This window comes from Salmo trutta, chromosome 10 (genome assembly GCF_901001165.1).
Source record: "Salmo trutta chromosome 10, fSalTru1.1, whole genome shotgun sequence".
Classification (NCBI taxonomy): domain Eukaryota; kingdom Metazoa; phylum Chordata; class Actinopteri; order Salmoniformes; family Salmonidae; genus Salmo; species Salmo trutta.
The window spans coordinates 12,441,971-12,457,891 of NC_042966.1; the positions used below are offsets into that span (position 1 = coordinate 12,441,971).

Consider the following 15,921-nt stretch of genomic DNA (forward strand, 5'->3'; position numbering starts at 1 on the left):
GATGGCTCAATGACATTGTTCTTACTCCACAATACTAACCTATACTAAACAATAATATAAGCGCAGCATGTAATGTGTTGGTCCCATGTTTCATGACCTGAAATAAAAGATCCCAGAAATGTTCCATATGCACATAAATCACATTTCTCTCAAATGTTATGCGCAAATTTGAGTACATTCCTGTTAGTGAGCATTTCTTGTTTGCAAGATAATCCATCCACCAGAAGCTGATTAAACAGCATGGTCATTACACAGGTGCACCTTGTGTTAGGGACAATAAAAGGTCACTCTAAAATGTGCAGTTTTGTCACACAACACAATGCCACAGATATCAAGTTATGCGGGAGCATGCAATTGGCATGCTGATTGCAGGAATGTCCACCAGAGCTGTTGCCAGAGTATTGAATCTTAATTTCTTACCATAAGTCGCCTCCAACGTAATTTTGGCAATACGTCTAACCGGTCTCACAACCGCAGACCACATGTATGGTGTTGTGTGGGCAAGCGGTTTGCTGATGTCAACATTGTGAACAGAGTGCCCAATGGTGGCGGTGGGGTTATGGTATGGGCAGGCAGGCAGAAGCTACAGACAACGAACACAATTGCATTTTATTGATGGCAATCTGAATGCACAGATACCGTGGCAAGATCCTGAGGCACATTGTCGTGCCATTCATCCGCCGCCATTACCTCATGTTTCAGCATGATAATACATGGCCCCATGTCGCAAGGGTACACAATTCCTGGAATTTTAAAATGTCTCTGTTCTTCCATGGCCTGCATACTCACCAGACATGCCACCCATTGAGCAAGTTTGGGATGCTCTGGATCGACGTGCATGACAGTGTGTCCCAGCTCCCGTTAATATCCAGACACTTCACACAGCCATTGAAGAGGAGTGGGACAACATTTCACATGCCACAATCAACAGCCTGCGAAGGAGATGTGTTGTGCTGCATGAGGCAAATGGTGATCACACCAGATACTGACTGGTTTTCTGATCCACGCCCCAACTTTTTTTTAAAGTGACCAACAGATACATATATGTATTCCCAGTCATGTGATATCCATAGATTAGGGCCTAATGAATTTATTTCAATTTACTGATTTCCTTATATGAACTGTAACTCAGTAAAATCTTTGCAATTGTTGCATGTTACATTTCTATTTTTGTTCAGTAAACATTCACAACTACAGAACAGCATCGAACAGCATGCCAAATTCACTTCAATGACTTGCCTGATTTGGTCTATATTAGGAACAACAGCCAAACAGTCCCATCAAAATGTGACAACATCAACTTCTCCTACCCTAGAAAGAGATTCATACCTACTCATCTCTTCCCAACATACTGCTAGCGGCATATATTCCTGTTCATTTGACAATATAATTGCACCCTCATCGCTCAAGGCGTTAATGTGCTGTCAGAATGGATTAATACTTCATTACTGGTTTCATTGCTTCTTAGCATCGGAAATATTGACAGTTCTTGACAATGTATAAGGAAATGCAATTTGTTTGTTGCACATATGGGACTTCACAGATGGGCAATTTGCAACCTCAATTACTGGCTAGACTGCTGGAGGTTTCTTTAAAGGCCCATTGCAGTAGAAACGTGATTTCCCTGTGTTTTATATACACTGAGTATACCAAACATTAGGAACACCTTCCTTATATTGAGTTGCACCCCCCTCCTTACCCATTCACCCTCTGAATGGCACACATACACAATCCATGTCTCAATTGACTCAAGGCTTACAAAATCCCTGTCTCTTCCCCTTCATCTACACTGATTTTAAGTGAATTGAACAAGTGAGATCAATAAGGGATCATAGCTTTCATCTGGATTCACATTGTCAGTCTATGTCATGGAAAGAGCTGATGTTCTTCATGTTTTGTACACTCAGTGTATATATCCACACTGAGGTTGGATTAATACTGTGAAATTGTGTAAATGATGATAATGCCCTTTTAGTGTAAGAGCTGTTTGAAAATACCCCCTGAAATCCAGTCTGTTTTGGTGGGATGGAGTGTTGTCAGTAAATTGGTTCATTTAGCTTTCCAAACCTCTCTGCCAATAATAGCTCGTTTTCAGTTTCCCCCTCCCCACTTAGAGCAATCCCAGACAGTCGTTGTCACATTTTAGCTTGAGACCATTAACTGAAAACAATCACAGTAAGGTAGTTCATTGTTGTTACCCATAAATTATTTGATATTGAGATAACAACTGCTGCATTGGACCTGCTAGTTGAACCGAGGATAAAATACTCAAATGCTCACAACACTGGCTACAAAATGTTATTTTATTTTATATTGTAACACAATTGTAGCCTACATGTATTGTTTTCATGAAAATTATGTCCTTGCATTTTACTTGGTCTACACTGGTGGCATGCTTGACAACTGCGTTTTGTATGTAATTCAGTTATTTTCTTATTGTGTGGTTCGGTTCACCATCTATTCTGAACTATCTATAGGCTACGACACGGTGCTCTATCAGCCTCATGTAATTTCTAAGAAAATCCGTGTTTTCTCTTGCCCTCACACCTTTTTCATCTTGGGAGAGAGCTCAAGCTGCAGCAACCACTTGTTACCAGAGTCTAGCTGCGGGCGCGCTTTCCTCTCCGTGAACGCCAATTGACATTAAATCCCAATTCACTGCATGTGCCTCTGGCCCAATCCTGCTATAAGCAGTCAAATATGTTTTCAGACGGATATTGAATAGCCTTTTTACCAAAAAAACATTATCTATTCATTACAAGCCATAATTACATCGTACGTTCATACAGTTACAGGGACAAAATAAGTATTATTACTACTATCATTATTATTATACCATACCGTAGGTGTATGTCTAAGCGCGGCTGGCTACATGAATGATCTGACATTGAGCGCATCATAGGACGAGGAGTAGTCCGGAGCTGTCCATGGATCCTTTGTGCTGAAATCTCTCCGTGATAAAAACAGACTTAGCCAAACAATTAAGGGAAATTTCCGTCTCATATTCAATCGCAAGAAATATCCTTTAATTGTAAGATTAAGAATATTATAGTTGCATCTCTTGTATGAAGATTTCTTATCTGAAACGTACCACTGTCATCTGAAAAAAAAACAACCCACAAAGTTCAGTCGATTTTGGAGTTTCGAGATGTCGTCTTCCTTCTTCAGTCCTCTACATTATCAACATGTACTATAAACCTGGTAGTCCAGCAAATAGAAGAACATAATGATGTCACTTGGATCCATGTCCATGTATGCAGTCTCTCCATAAATTATGAGAGGTTCGATAAGTCAATTTCCATCATGCATGAACAGTTGGGTACAAGGCATTAGTACACCTATTGGAAACAACATTTAATATTTGATAATGAATGTATCCAAGTATAATTGATATGGATTGTTGGCTATTGTTACAACACTGTCCACGATCAGTAGCAGAGAAACTGGAATCAGTTGTCAGAAAATAGCCTACAATACAGAAAAGATCGTTACAAAAAAATCCCTAAGACAGTGGGCTAACCGACCTACTAGAGCTCCTGTATCAAACCATGATAGATGTGCTCTCTACCCAGCCGTCTAACCTCTATGTCCAAACTACCTCGCAGGTATCCCCTCCCCAGCAGCACATGCACTCGCGCCTTCTCTCCAAGCAGACAGCTTTAGTAGAAACAGTCCTCTCCACGTCAGTTCTTTCCGATTAATGCCATTTAGTCCATTTCCACATATAACTGGGGCGTTTCAACGCTTTAAATGGTCCCCATAAACCTGTACGTGTGGAAAGGTTTTACGCACACATACACAGACCTTTCCGCGCGCTATATCCTACTTGTGTCATCACCACTGCTACAGGTTATCATGCACCAATCTAGTTATGTCATTCGATAATAGCAATGGATAGTTCTGTTATGAGAGTTAACTATACATCGGAAGTTATGCGCCCGGTGCGATTACTTACACTGCAATGCAAGTCTGTTTTGCGCGCCATCCATGTGTTTTTAATGTCGGATTTTCTTTGGTTTTCCAGGTTCCCGTCCATGGTAATGTGCGTTCGCTGACAGACCGAGCCTCAGGGGCATGTCTTGATCGCCGTCGCCGTCTCCGGCTTGCTCGGATTCCATCTCTCCCTGTCTTCTCCGGGCAGCTTAGCGTTGTAGATAGAGTCTCTGCAGTCACGTGGGTCGAGAAAATCGAGAGAGAGAGCTGTCGAGAGAGCGCGTGGGGGGTGTCCCTCCTCCGCAGTTTGCAGTTTGATATGTCTCAGACTCCGCGAGCGCTGGATAGAGCGAGAGCCGCAGAGCGCGCTGGATTCTCAGCCTTCCTTACCGAAAAGCCGAGTATTTCCCTGCCTTTTCTGCCCAACCGCCACCTCCCTTGCACTTACTTATTCTATCCCCAGGAAACCCCTTGACATTTTTCCTCCTTCCTTATAGTTTTGTTTTCGGCTTTTATTCACAGTCTGAACAACTGGTTCATGCACTGTTGCTTATTTGGATTTGTCCGACATACGAGGGACGGTGGATGAGCTGCTTTCGCCAAAACCGGAGATGGAATTGCTGATAATATGCCTTTCCTTATGGATATTGCAATGCAATTCAGTGGCGAGCGCGGACTCCATCATTCACATCGGTAAGGAGCTTGTGCAGGGGACACGGGGTGCAAACGCGGAGGTGTGATATAAACCCCCTTAGTGCGTAGAATAAAACAGTGCTCTTTTTGTTGTTTAAATGTAAGATACATTTAGGAAGGCATAAGGATGAATGTGTTAGTATGAATAGCGAGTTACAACTAAATACCGTATAAACGATGATGATATGTAGTTCTGGTGAATAGCGTTGCCCCATCCCTGGAGCTGTGGCAATTTTACAGCATCATTTGAATTCTAAACCATGAGGCCATGGTCAGATTAAATTGTCCGTTTGCGTTGCCTATTATACAATAGCTTATGAATGGCTTTGCAAATGCTTGACTGAAAGTCTCTGGAAAAGTGCACCACCAATGTGTCTTTTCCCGAAATCATGTGAATAGACAATATTGTAAATATATTGTAATTCACACCACAAAACCAAAGCAAGATGGAACTAATTTGCTTAGATCAGACGGACTGAACCAACGTGTGTTTTTAGAGGATTTGCCCATCCCCTCCTCCCCCTCCGCATCTATAAGCATGAACTTTGAATTGAACGTGAGCGAAATGTTAAACGCCCGCGAAGGAAATAAATGACAAAGAGACAAATACTAAACCCGTATGTCCTAATCCAACATTAGAATAGATGCCAGTGTATTCTGTTTGGTGAATTTGGGTGTGTAATATGTCAGATTTGCCAAATGTATTTTATCTGACATAAATTTACATTTTGCTAAAACAACTTATGTCCGCGGCGGGGGAGATGGAGGGAGTCAATACGAATAACTAGAATATTGTATTTCTAAATAATGTCACTGGCATGTGTTTAATGCCATTTGTTTGATCAAAGACAACTAATGCAAACACGCATGTATGCAAGCAAGCAAGCATGCACGTACAAACACACACACACACACACACACACACACACACACAGACCGTAGCAGAAAAACAATCAATTGTTGTTTAATTTTACATCAAAACCTTTGCATGTTAAGTATCCAATAGTGCTGCAGTGATCAACAGTTAATATGTTGAAATGAAGCCATCCAGCACGATAACAGCTGAAGCATCTTACATTTGAGACAGTAGTTTAGGCATTTAGGCTGTTGCGGGGGTTTATAACTAAAACATGCAAAGGCTATTGGATGCATTATCGTCGATGGCATTTGTACTTTGTCGGCCTTACCGTAATATAAAACATCACTAACAAACCAGGTTTGAAGCAAATTGTAATCATTCTAATGTAGCCATTCGGACTTGTTGGTTACGTTGCACTTTTGTCACCCCCATCATCAATGTCGAAACCAGGGCTTTTTGTCTGGATTTGGTTATTCTAATGTTTTTAAAACGTTAATTCCATGCCCGTTAAGGTTTTGATGTGTTTTGGAAAATGTTGTTCTCTCGGAATCCAATGTGATTGTATCGGGATCTTGATAGAAAAGGCTTGGAGTGCAAAGCCATTATCAAGCTTTACCCTTGAGTATGCTGCGTAGGCTATATACTAAACATGTTTTAAACAATCAATCCTCTTTCTGATTAACTTCATATGGAATTGTCTTAATGGGTGAGGTTGAAGTGTGGTACACCATTACGTTCGAATACAATGGATTCTCGTTTTAAGGCTTGCTTGACGCATGCGGTTCAAATATTCGTTGTTCATAGCCAGTCTGGTGCTGCATGCACAAAAACTCTGGAGAGCCCTCAAATCAACGATGGTCTGACTTGGAAACCAAAAGACGGCCCACCAAAAGACGGCCCACAGAGTTCCATTCCGGTCTAAACCTTTTCGCGAGGATCTGTCAAATCAAATCAAATCAAATCAAATTTATTTATATAGCCCTTCATATATCAGCTGAAATCTCAAAGTGCTGTACAGAAACCCAGCCTAAAACCCCAAACAGCAAGCAATGCATGTGAAAGAGGCACGGTGGCTAGGGAAAACTCCCTAGGAAAAACTCCCTAGAAAGGCCAAAAACCTAGGAAGAAACCTAGAGAGGAACCAGGCTATGAGGGGTGGCCAGTCCTCTTCTGGCTGTGCCGGGTGGATATTATAACAGAACATGGTCAAGATGTTAAAATGTTCATAAATGACCAGCATGGTCAAATAATAATAATCATTGTAGTTGTCGAGGTTGCAACAAGCACGTCCGGTGAACAGGTCAGGGACTTGGACTGTCTCGTCCAATCGTTGGTTTGCCGTCTCTGTGGCATTTGTTTTGCTTAGTCCCTCCTTCTAGGTGTGAATATATTAGATGTTCAATATCTGAATGTTAGGCCTAATGGGTATGGTCCAACTCCTGATATCAAACGGGTAAGGACTATCTGTGTAAATGTGCGTAAAGTGGGACCAATAGCCTAGAGAATATTACGTTTGCCGCTACCTTATTGCTATATCATTTCACCCTCCTCTCATTTCCTCTCCTCTTCAAGTTATCCTTCTGGCCAAAAGCTGAAGCTGTTCCTTATGCAAAGGAGAAATAGGTATGTCCAATGAGTTGGACACCTGACGTGGAATGGGGTGATGGGGCGATATAGAGGCGCTGGTTATCCAGCCCTGCAATGAAAGGCGATCTCGAAACACAGGAATCTAATCTGTTCTCACCGACAAATAGAGAAGGCAGATGCGCTATTCTGATACAATGCTAAATAAGATGAACACACCAGTTATACATCAAGGAAGGCTATTCGCTTGACCACCTGCAAAATACGACACATCCGTCATACATCTAGGCTACTTTATCCAATCTGAACGCTGCTTACAATAATTGACTTCAGATGATTGATAATGTAGCCTATCAACAAACAACTCCAGGAAACTTGAATGGATGGTAAAGTCTAGGCAGTTCTACCATAAAGTAGGCGAGGTTATTTTACATTTACATTTTAGTAATTTAGCAGACGCTCTTTTCCAGAGCTCTTGTGAAGCGCGGCCCATATCTACAGTAAAGTGTAAAAAAAAATCGGATTGTTTTTATGGTAACTGGCTATTGGCAGCCAGTTACCTGTAAATTACTGTTAAAAAATGGTGGCCCATGTACCTTTTTTACAGTAACTTACACCGCCAGTAAGTTACCATCAAAACAACAGGATTTTTTTTTTACAGTGTAACAAGCTGAGGAGTGAGTAGAAGTTGCCCCTAACCACAGATACATGAACAATAAGCCCCCCCCCATCTCCCAATGGTAAAATAATGAATAGGGTTCGGATAATCTGGTCCTAGATATGTGGTTAAAGCACATCTTCAATCAAGGCCCAGTTTTTCAAAAGTTATTTGATCGGATTTTGGCAGTCGAATCGGATTAAATGTGTAGCATAGAATGAATATAATGGGCTTCCCAATTAAAGTCAATGATGCCATGTTCTATTCATTCTATTTTATGCATTTTATCCTACCCGATTGCCGAAATCCGATCAGATAACTTTTGAAAAACTGGGCCCAGTAGCTGGGGCAGAGAGAGTCTATGTAGGCCTACAACCTTCTTGCTCTCCATGGTGCTGAAATGAATGTGCAGGGGGAAAAATATATATATTGCGTGTAACCAACCATCATGTGCCAGATTGACAGGCAGGAAAAGTGAAAAGTCTTGATCTGGCATCCACCCACTCACTGTAAATCCACTAACCTTTCCTTATAATGCTAATAAGGATCATTGAAAACCTACATCCTAAGAGAAAATAATGTCATGTCATCCATTTCTTGACTAATTGTATCCTAGACAATAGGGCCTACTTTTGTAATGGTTGCTCTGAAACTAACCTCTTACCCAGGGTAATTGCACATAGGTGGAAGTGTCAGGTGAATGAGATTTCTCTGAAACTGAAACGCAACTGCCTGTGTTGGTCTAGGGTGTAATCATTTGTCCAAACAGTTGTAAAACATCCTGTCCTGTTTTGCAACGAAAAGGAGAGTTTCTATTGGACACATTCAGGTAGGTCCCTCCCTGGGAAGGGGAGTACTGGCGACTGGTAGAGCTTTTTTAGTCGACGCGACATGGCGGCAAATCCAAGATACAAGAACCAAGAACAGTTTGCTACTACAGCGGATAAAGGAGCAGAAAGAACATGGAGATGTGGACATTTTTGGAAAACGAGGAAGAGGTAATGGAGCTGAGTGTAGAGGGAAGTGGTGTGGTGAGGAAGATTGGCATCATGTACAATTATTTTTTTTTTAAATACTCTGGTAGCTCGGAAATGTAACATGACAAGAGTGAGGATGAATTACCTGTGGCGGCAGGTTGCGGTGAAGAGCGCCGAGTATGAGCCTTGTCCCAATGATGACAAAGATGATTCTGGAGTGAGAATAGATCTGTGCCTTCTGACTGATCCATATGCGGTGTCAGGTTGGGTGGAGAAGACGTTGGGGACTGTTGAGTCATTGAAAGTAACTTGAAGTTGAATCGTAATGATTTTTGTTGCATTTGTTCCGTCCACCACACTTCTAGGGACAAGAACTGTGACTTGCTTTGCTCTCCGGAGCTGGACACAGTTGAAAGGGGTGATAACTGGGGAGGCGTTAATAAGGATCGCTGTTTCGTCGACAGGACAGTTGTAAATCATGCAGCGCGTTATGTCAAGATCACAGATTTTAGAGAAAATTTACTTGTCGTAAAATGTAGCTACTAACCTTGTACAACAGCATGCCTTTTCATTTTGGACAAAAATTATAAGGATATTCAGAGTTATGAAAACTGGTTGTTAACGAATTGTTGAACTTATAATATGGCGACTAAAATTGAGAAAGCTAAATCAAAGGCAAAGTTTACAGATTTTACCATATTCTGGCAGAAAAATGGAATATGAATGCGAATGTCTCCCTCATGATTTGCCCAAATGTACCTGGGGACTTTACACTAAAAGTCTTGTTGTTCATTCTTACTTCAAGTTATCCATCTGAAACTTTGCACATACACTGCTGCCATCTTGTGGACACTATCGGAATTACAACCAGAGTTATGGCTAAAACTATGACCTTTCTGTTGCATTTCAAAGATGGTGTTAGAAAAAGACTGGTTGTTTTTTTCTTTGTATTTTCTTCTACCAGATCTATTGTGTTATATTCTCCTACATTCAATTCACATTTCCACAAACTTCAAAGTGTTTCCTTTCAAATGGTTCTAAGACTATGCATATCCTTGTTTCAGGGCCTGAGCTAGATGCAGTTAGATTTGGGTATGTCATTTAGGCGAAAATTGAAAAAAAGGGGGCTATCCCTAAGTGGTGAGGAAGATCAACTGAAATGGAAGATTCCCGGTGTCTGTGACGCTCACTGTTTGGTGGGACGCAGACCTGGTGGAGTACGTGGTGAAACAGTGAAGACACTGTCTGTTCTGCTGAGTTTAATGCAGTCTTTACCCTACAAAGTCAAGTTAGGATGTGTCAGTTATCCAGTGAGAGCTTTTGTCCCGAACCCATTATGGTGTTTTAGGTGCCAAGTTTATGGTCATGTTGCAGCAATATGTAGGAGGGAGATTTTTAGATGTGAGAAGTGTGCAGGATGGCACACAGACAAATGAATGTGTAGTATCGGTGGGAAAAGTTCTGTGTTAACTGTAAGGGTACCCATGGTGCTGGAGATCAGAAGTGTCCGGTGAGAGAATGGCAGGTTGAGGTTGCTAGGATCTGAGTAGTACAGAAGGTCTCGTATGCTGAGGCAGTGAAGTGAATAGTAGAGGAAGATGAGTCCATGGCGAGGGATACTAAGAGTGTGTAAGCTGAAGCCAATAGAGAGTGATAGGTGCTTCAGTAAGGTTGGTTTCTTAGCGTTCATATTCATGGTTATCAACTGTACTGCATAAATTTAACGTAAATCACAGAAATAGATGTTGTGGTGGCAGTTGCAGAGAAGTACTTGGGTGTACGAGATTTTACTGCAGAAGAGTTACAAGTTGTGTTGAACGATAGTGTCCCGTCCTCCCAGGCTCCCAGCCTGGTGTATGATCAGATAGGGCCAAGTAGTGGAATAATGGTGAGGTTTTTAATGGGTGTAGGGTTAGTTGGAAGGGCAATTTTTCTTCCTACTTCCCTGTTCTTTTTTCCTTCCCTTTTTGTGTCACAAAGTATAATGAATTCACACTCCAGAACAGTAGGCGGAAACACAGGGCTAGATAAGAGAAATTGATGAATAGGGAGGCCGTGACATGCCTCACAATCCAGTAGAGTAGGTGGTGGTGTATTCATCTTTCAGTTGGTTGCGATCCGCCAATACAAATTTAAAGAAGAAGGTCCCTCCCCGTTTTGTTCTGTTTTTTTATTTTTTTGTATTTTTACGAAACGTTTTGCAACAGATTTGGCATAATCAATACACTCCTAGTTTTTGCAATGCATCTCTACACATATTGCAATGTTGACAATTGCATCTTTTCAACAGGTGCCATATTCGAGGAGAACGCAGTGAGGGATGACGAGGTTTTCCAGCTGGCGATCTCAGACCTCAGTCTCAACGACGACATTTTGCAGAGCGAGAAAATCACACACTCCATAAAACTTGTCGAGGCGAACAACCCTTTCCAGGCGGTCCAGGAAGGTAAGGGATGCCATTGAATTTTTTCTCCCCCCTTTCGCCATATTTGGTTAGTAGGCTACTTAGTAGCATAACTATACCTCAAGTGCAGTTTGTAGGCTAGTTATTTTTTAAGAGGAGAAGAGGATCATTTAAAGTGAAACACCTGTTCCTCTTTGAAGCTCTTAAGCCTTGATTACACTGCAGGCCCGTTTTGGAATACTGACTGTCCAAGCAGCAAGTTACAAGTGACCAAGTAGGATTTGTGTGTGTTCAGAAAGCAGTCATTTGCTGACGTGGCTATGCTAGTTGTCATAGTAACAACGGGTGCGTGTGCAGTGGTGTAGGCTGATTGGTGGTGGTTCTTGTGCTGCCTATCACTCAGAAGTTATGTAGCAAGCTCAGGTGACAACAATGCCTGCCATGGGAGTTTCCAAGCTGCTTTGAATGTTCATAATCATAGTGTACAAACACTTCTAAAACCTCAAAGGATAAGATGACCCAACTTTCAAAACAAGTCATTTTTGGCTAGACACAGCCAGGGGTGTAGTGCTACACGGAGTTGGCAAAACGATTTAATTCTGATAAATTCTAAATAAGTTATATTTTAATTACCACAAAAATTCCATAAAAAATTATTGAATGACAAACCAAATAAATATGTACACTGTGTGTACAAAACATTAGGAACACCTTCCTAATATTGAGTTGCATCACTTTTGCCCTCAGAACAGCCTCAATTTGTCTGGGCATGGACTCTGCAAGGTGTCGAAAGCGTTCCACAGGGATGCTGGCCCATGCTGACTCCAATGCTTCCCACAGTTCTGTCAAGTTGGCTGGATGTCCTTCGGGTGGTGGACCATTCTAGATACACATGGGAAACTGTTGAGTGTGAAAAACCCAGCAGCGTTGCAATTCTTGACACATTCAAACCAGTGCAACTGGCACATACTACCATACCCCGTTCAAAGTCACTTAAATATTTTGTCTTGCCCGTTCGCCCTATGAATGGCACACATACACAATCCGTGTCTCAAGGCTTAAAGATCCTTAACCTGTCTCCTCCCCTTCATCTACACTGATTGAAGTGGATTTAACAAGTGAATCAATAATGGGTCATAGTGTTCAACTGGATTCATATGGTCAGTCTATGTCATGGATGTTTTGCATGTTATGTTGGCTATGTTGGCTTTTACGCTCAACAGTTTCCCATGTGTATTATGAATGGTCCACTACCCAAAGGACATCCAGCCAACTTGAAACAACTGTGGGAAGCATTGGAGTCAACCTGGGCCAGTATCCCTGTGGATCGTTTTTGACACCTTATAGAGTGAGTCCATGCCCCGATGAATTGAGGAAGGTGTTCCTAATGTTTTGTAGATTTTAGGATGGTCTACATTGTAGAATAATATTGAAGACATCAAAATGATGAAATAACACATATGGAATCATGTTATAACTAAACAAGTGTTAAACAAATCAAAATATATTTTATATTTCTGATTCTTCAAAGTAGCCACCCTTTGCCTTGATGACAGCTTTGAACACTCTTGGCATTCTCTCAACCAGCGTCACCTGGAATGCTTTTCCAACAGTCTTGAAGGAGTTCCCACATATGTCTTCAGTATTATTCTACAATGTAGAAAACAGTAACAATAAAGAAAAACCCTTGAATATGTAGGTGTGTCCAAGCTTTTGACTGGTACTGTATATATATTTTAAATTGTACAAAAAATATAATGCGCCAAAATGCAACAGAGCGTGCCACTAGGCAGTATACAGTGTATGATTTGATTGAAACAAAATACAAGAAAGGCTAATAGTTTGTTAAAACCATCGGCACTAATATGCTCACGAAACAGTAATAAAAAAAAACAGTTGAATAGGCAGACGTTGCAATTGGAGGATTTATTTGATGTATAATCTATAATTATAGGCTATTCAATTGGCTACACCTGTAGGTACAAAGTTTGAGGAAATTATGACATAATTTACATATTCTTTTGGCGCTCCCTCACCTTAAAACATAGCACTACACCACTGGCCATTAATTTGTCTGTAAACAATTAACAAGCTAGTTAGCTACCACATATTCTTGTCAAACTGTCAACAGAGTAGCTAGCAAGCAACAAGATATGCCAAATAACAGCCTAAAACCCACTTGAAAGCAAACCACTTAACCACTTAAGAAAGAAAGCAAACCACAAACCACTTAAGATGGTGGTTTGAAAGTGGCTTGAAATATCTGATTCAACGTGGTTTTTGGCTGTGCAGACTGCAGGGGAAAAAATTCTTAACATCAGATATGCTCAAAAATGTGATTAGAGTGAACAAGGCTTAAGGCTCCCCAAAATAGTTGAGCAGCAGTATCTTCTGTGGATAGAAAGCTAGGTGGAAGTATTGAGTCGAGCAGGACTCGACTCCATTTTCCACACATCATTGCTATCCACTGTGAGGCAGCCTTTAAAGACATGTTGCTTTCAAAACAGATAGCCTAACTTTCTTGTTTCATAGTGAGTTGTATTGGTGATGATGGTAGATGTTGATCAAGAAATTAGCCTCTGTTTCAGACTGTAACATAACGAAGGTTGTACAATATATAACAGTTGTTTTTCCTCTCAAGTAATAATGTTAATGACAGTCTTTTCAAAATTATGTTTTTTTTTGTGTGTTCAGCCAAGCCTTTTCTTCGAAATGGTCTATCCATGTTTTGACCTGACACTTACAAACTCAGACTTTGCTAATGAGTTCAGTCACCGCAAAAAGTTGGTCCATTTCGTGTAACATCCATACAACCTCTTATTTGCTTAATTTGTCCGACATGCCAATATTTAGAAGTCCGTTCTTTTTGGTATACACTCCCCCCAAGACACACACATCAAAAGTTTCATTTATTTATTTTGTCCATTCTGTGGGACATTAAAGTTTTGATTTTGCGTACAAATGTAACATCCGTATGCTGGAATCTGCCTGTACCTTTTTTTCTGGAATGAAGAAGCACAACTGCTGCTTAAAGGGGCAGTGCAGTCAAAAACGAAATTTCCTTTTTTTTAATGATATTTCCACACTAAGGTAGGAATAACACTCTGAAATTGTGAAAATTATAATAATGCCCTTTTAGTGTAAGAGCTTAAAAAAAACTACTTCAGCCTGTTCAGGTGGGATGGTGTTTTCGGCCCACAGCAAAAACACCATCACAATCTGATCTGATTATTCTGACCAATGACCAGTCATTTTTTATTTGCAATGTATCCTGCTACTTTGAAGGGGGAAGCGGTGTAGGAACAGTGGAATTCAAAGTTCAATTGTTCAATTGCTCGTAAGCCATGTCGTCATTACTTGCCAGGGGTCCGTATACGTTACATACAGTACATTAGAAGCTGTTGATGTTGAATTGAAACGGAAACTCACCAAGTCAGTTTGCCTTCCACAACCTTCCGGAGGAGGTCAATAGCAGCGAAGGGCGGTGCTGCTCATTATTTGCATAAATCTCTTTCAGCAAAATCTATGTTAACTGCATGTAAGTATATGTGGCCTTTGCACACAAGTACACAAACAATGGCATCTAATACCATTGGAGGCTGCTCAGTAATTGGTCACAGTTGAGTCCCTGGGCTTTTTCAATTAATGACATTGAGGGGCAGAGGGGATCAATACGGCGCAGCCAGGGAGTGGCTCGATGACTTCCCACTCGTCGCTGACCTTTTCCTCCACGCCAGATAGTCAGCCCTCTGAGACCACCGCTGACAGCTCGGGGTGTGGAGGATTATGGGTAAGGGAGGGATTCACACCTTGTGATGTGTCCTGCTGTCCAGTAAGCCCTGCGCTCAGCGCCCGCTCCTCTCTCAGTGACCAATAGAACCGATAGACTCCCAGGGGGCCGTGCTGCTGCTGATATGATGCTCTTCCTGTGGGGAGGGAGGAGAGAGAGAGATCTCTGGCTGACTTAGAACAGAACACCGTTGTTTTGTGTCATTTTACATGTGAGAGTGACATGATTTGGTAGAATCTTGTAGGGGTGAAGAACCAATACAAACGAAAATACTGGAGGCACATACAGTATTTGTGTTTTTATGTCCAGTAACATGATTGGTGGAATCTTGTAGGAGTGAATAACCAATACCAAGTGAAGATACTGGAGGCACATATAGGCCTGTGTTGTTGATGGTAAGTGTTGGGCAGTGTTTCATTCTGAATGTGCAAATTTGCCTTCATCTCCAAAGATGGATGTCCATATTGTGTTGCTTGAGGACAAGGAAAACATGCATTACCATAGCTCTCTTGCTTCGGTTGCTCACGGATACAGAATAACTCACAACACCAACGAAGGCATTTCATAAGAGAGCAGATAAACGCGACACATACACACACACATTTGCTCATTGTAGCAAAGTTGATTTAGCTTGTTTGAAAACGCATCACATACAAGACAAAGCATTAGTGCTTCTTATGACAGTGGGAGCTCATTAATAATGAAGATTAGGGAGTCGTTTTTTCATCCTTGGAACAAGCAATTATTTTACAGTAAGCCTTTGATTTGATTCTATATAAAACTATTGTTCTCAAACATCAAGAACAATGTCTGAAAGTTTCTGTCAAATGACCTTTTTCATTAGCTATAAAATGCTTCAGCAAAAATGATTGGAGTTGGAACCTCACACTCAGCATCTCCACTCAAAGAATAGTTTTTATAACGGTAGAATTTCTTTATTGACTCTGACGCTGAAGTGTCATTATTGGATATTTGCTAACAGTGCAGGGGTATCTCAAAACGATTTACAACAATACACACAAC

The 15,921-nt window shown here is 41.2% G+C and overlaps 1 protein-coding gene across 3 annotated transcripts in view; it reads left to right on the forward strand.

Moving 5' to 3' along the window:
• Nucleotides 1-4,194: 4,194 nt before the first annotated feature.
• LOC115201131 (glutamate receptor ionotropic, delta-1) overlaps nt 4,195-15,921 on the forward strand; it is a 436,103-nt gene continuing 424,376 nt past the window's right edge. For all 3 annotated transcript variants that reach the window (XM_029764453.1, XM_029764454.1, XM_029764455.1), the window contains exons 1-2: nt 4,195-4,626; nt 10,995-11,150. In XM_029764453.1, the coding sequence (XP_029620313.1) occupies nt 4,545-4,626; nt 10,995-11,150 (238 nt within the window). In that variant the 5' untranslated portion in view covers nt 4,195-4,544. The remainder of the gene's footprint in view (nt 4,627-10,994; nt 11,151-15,921) is intronic.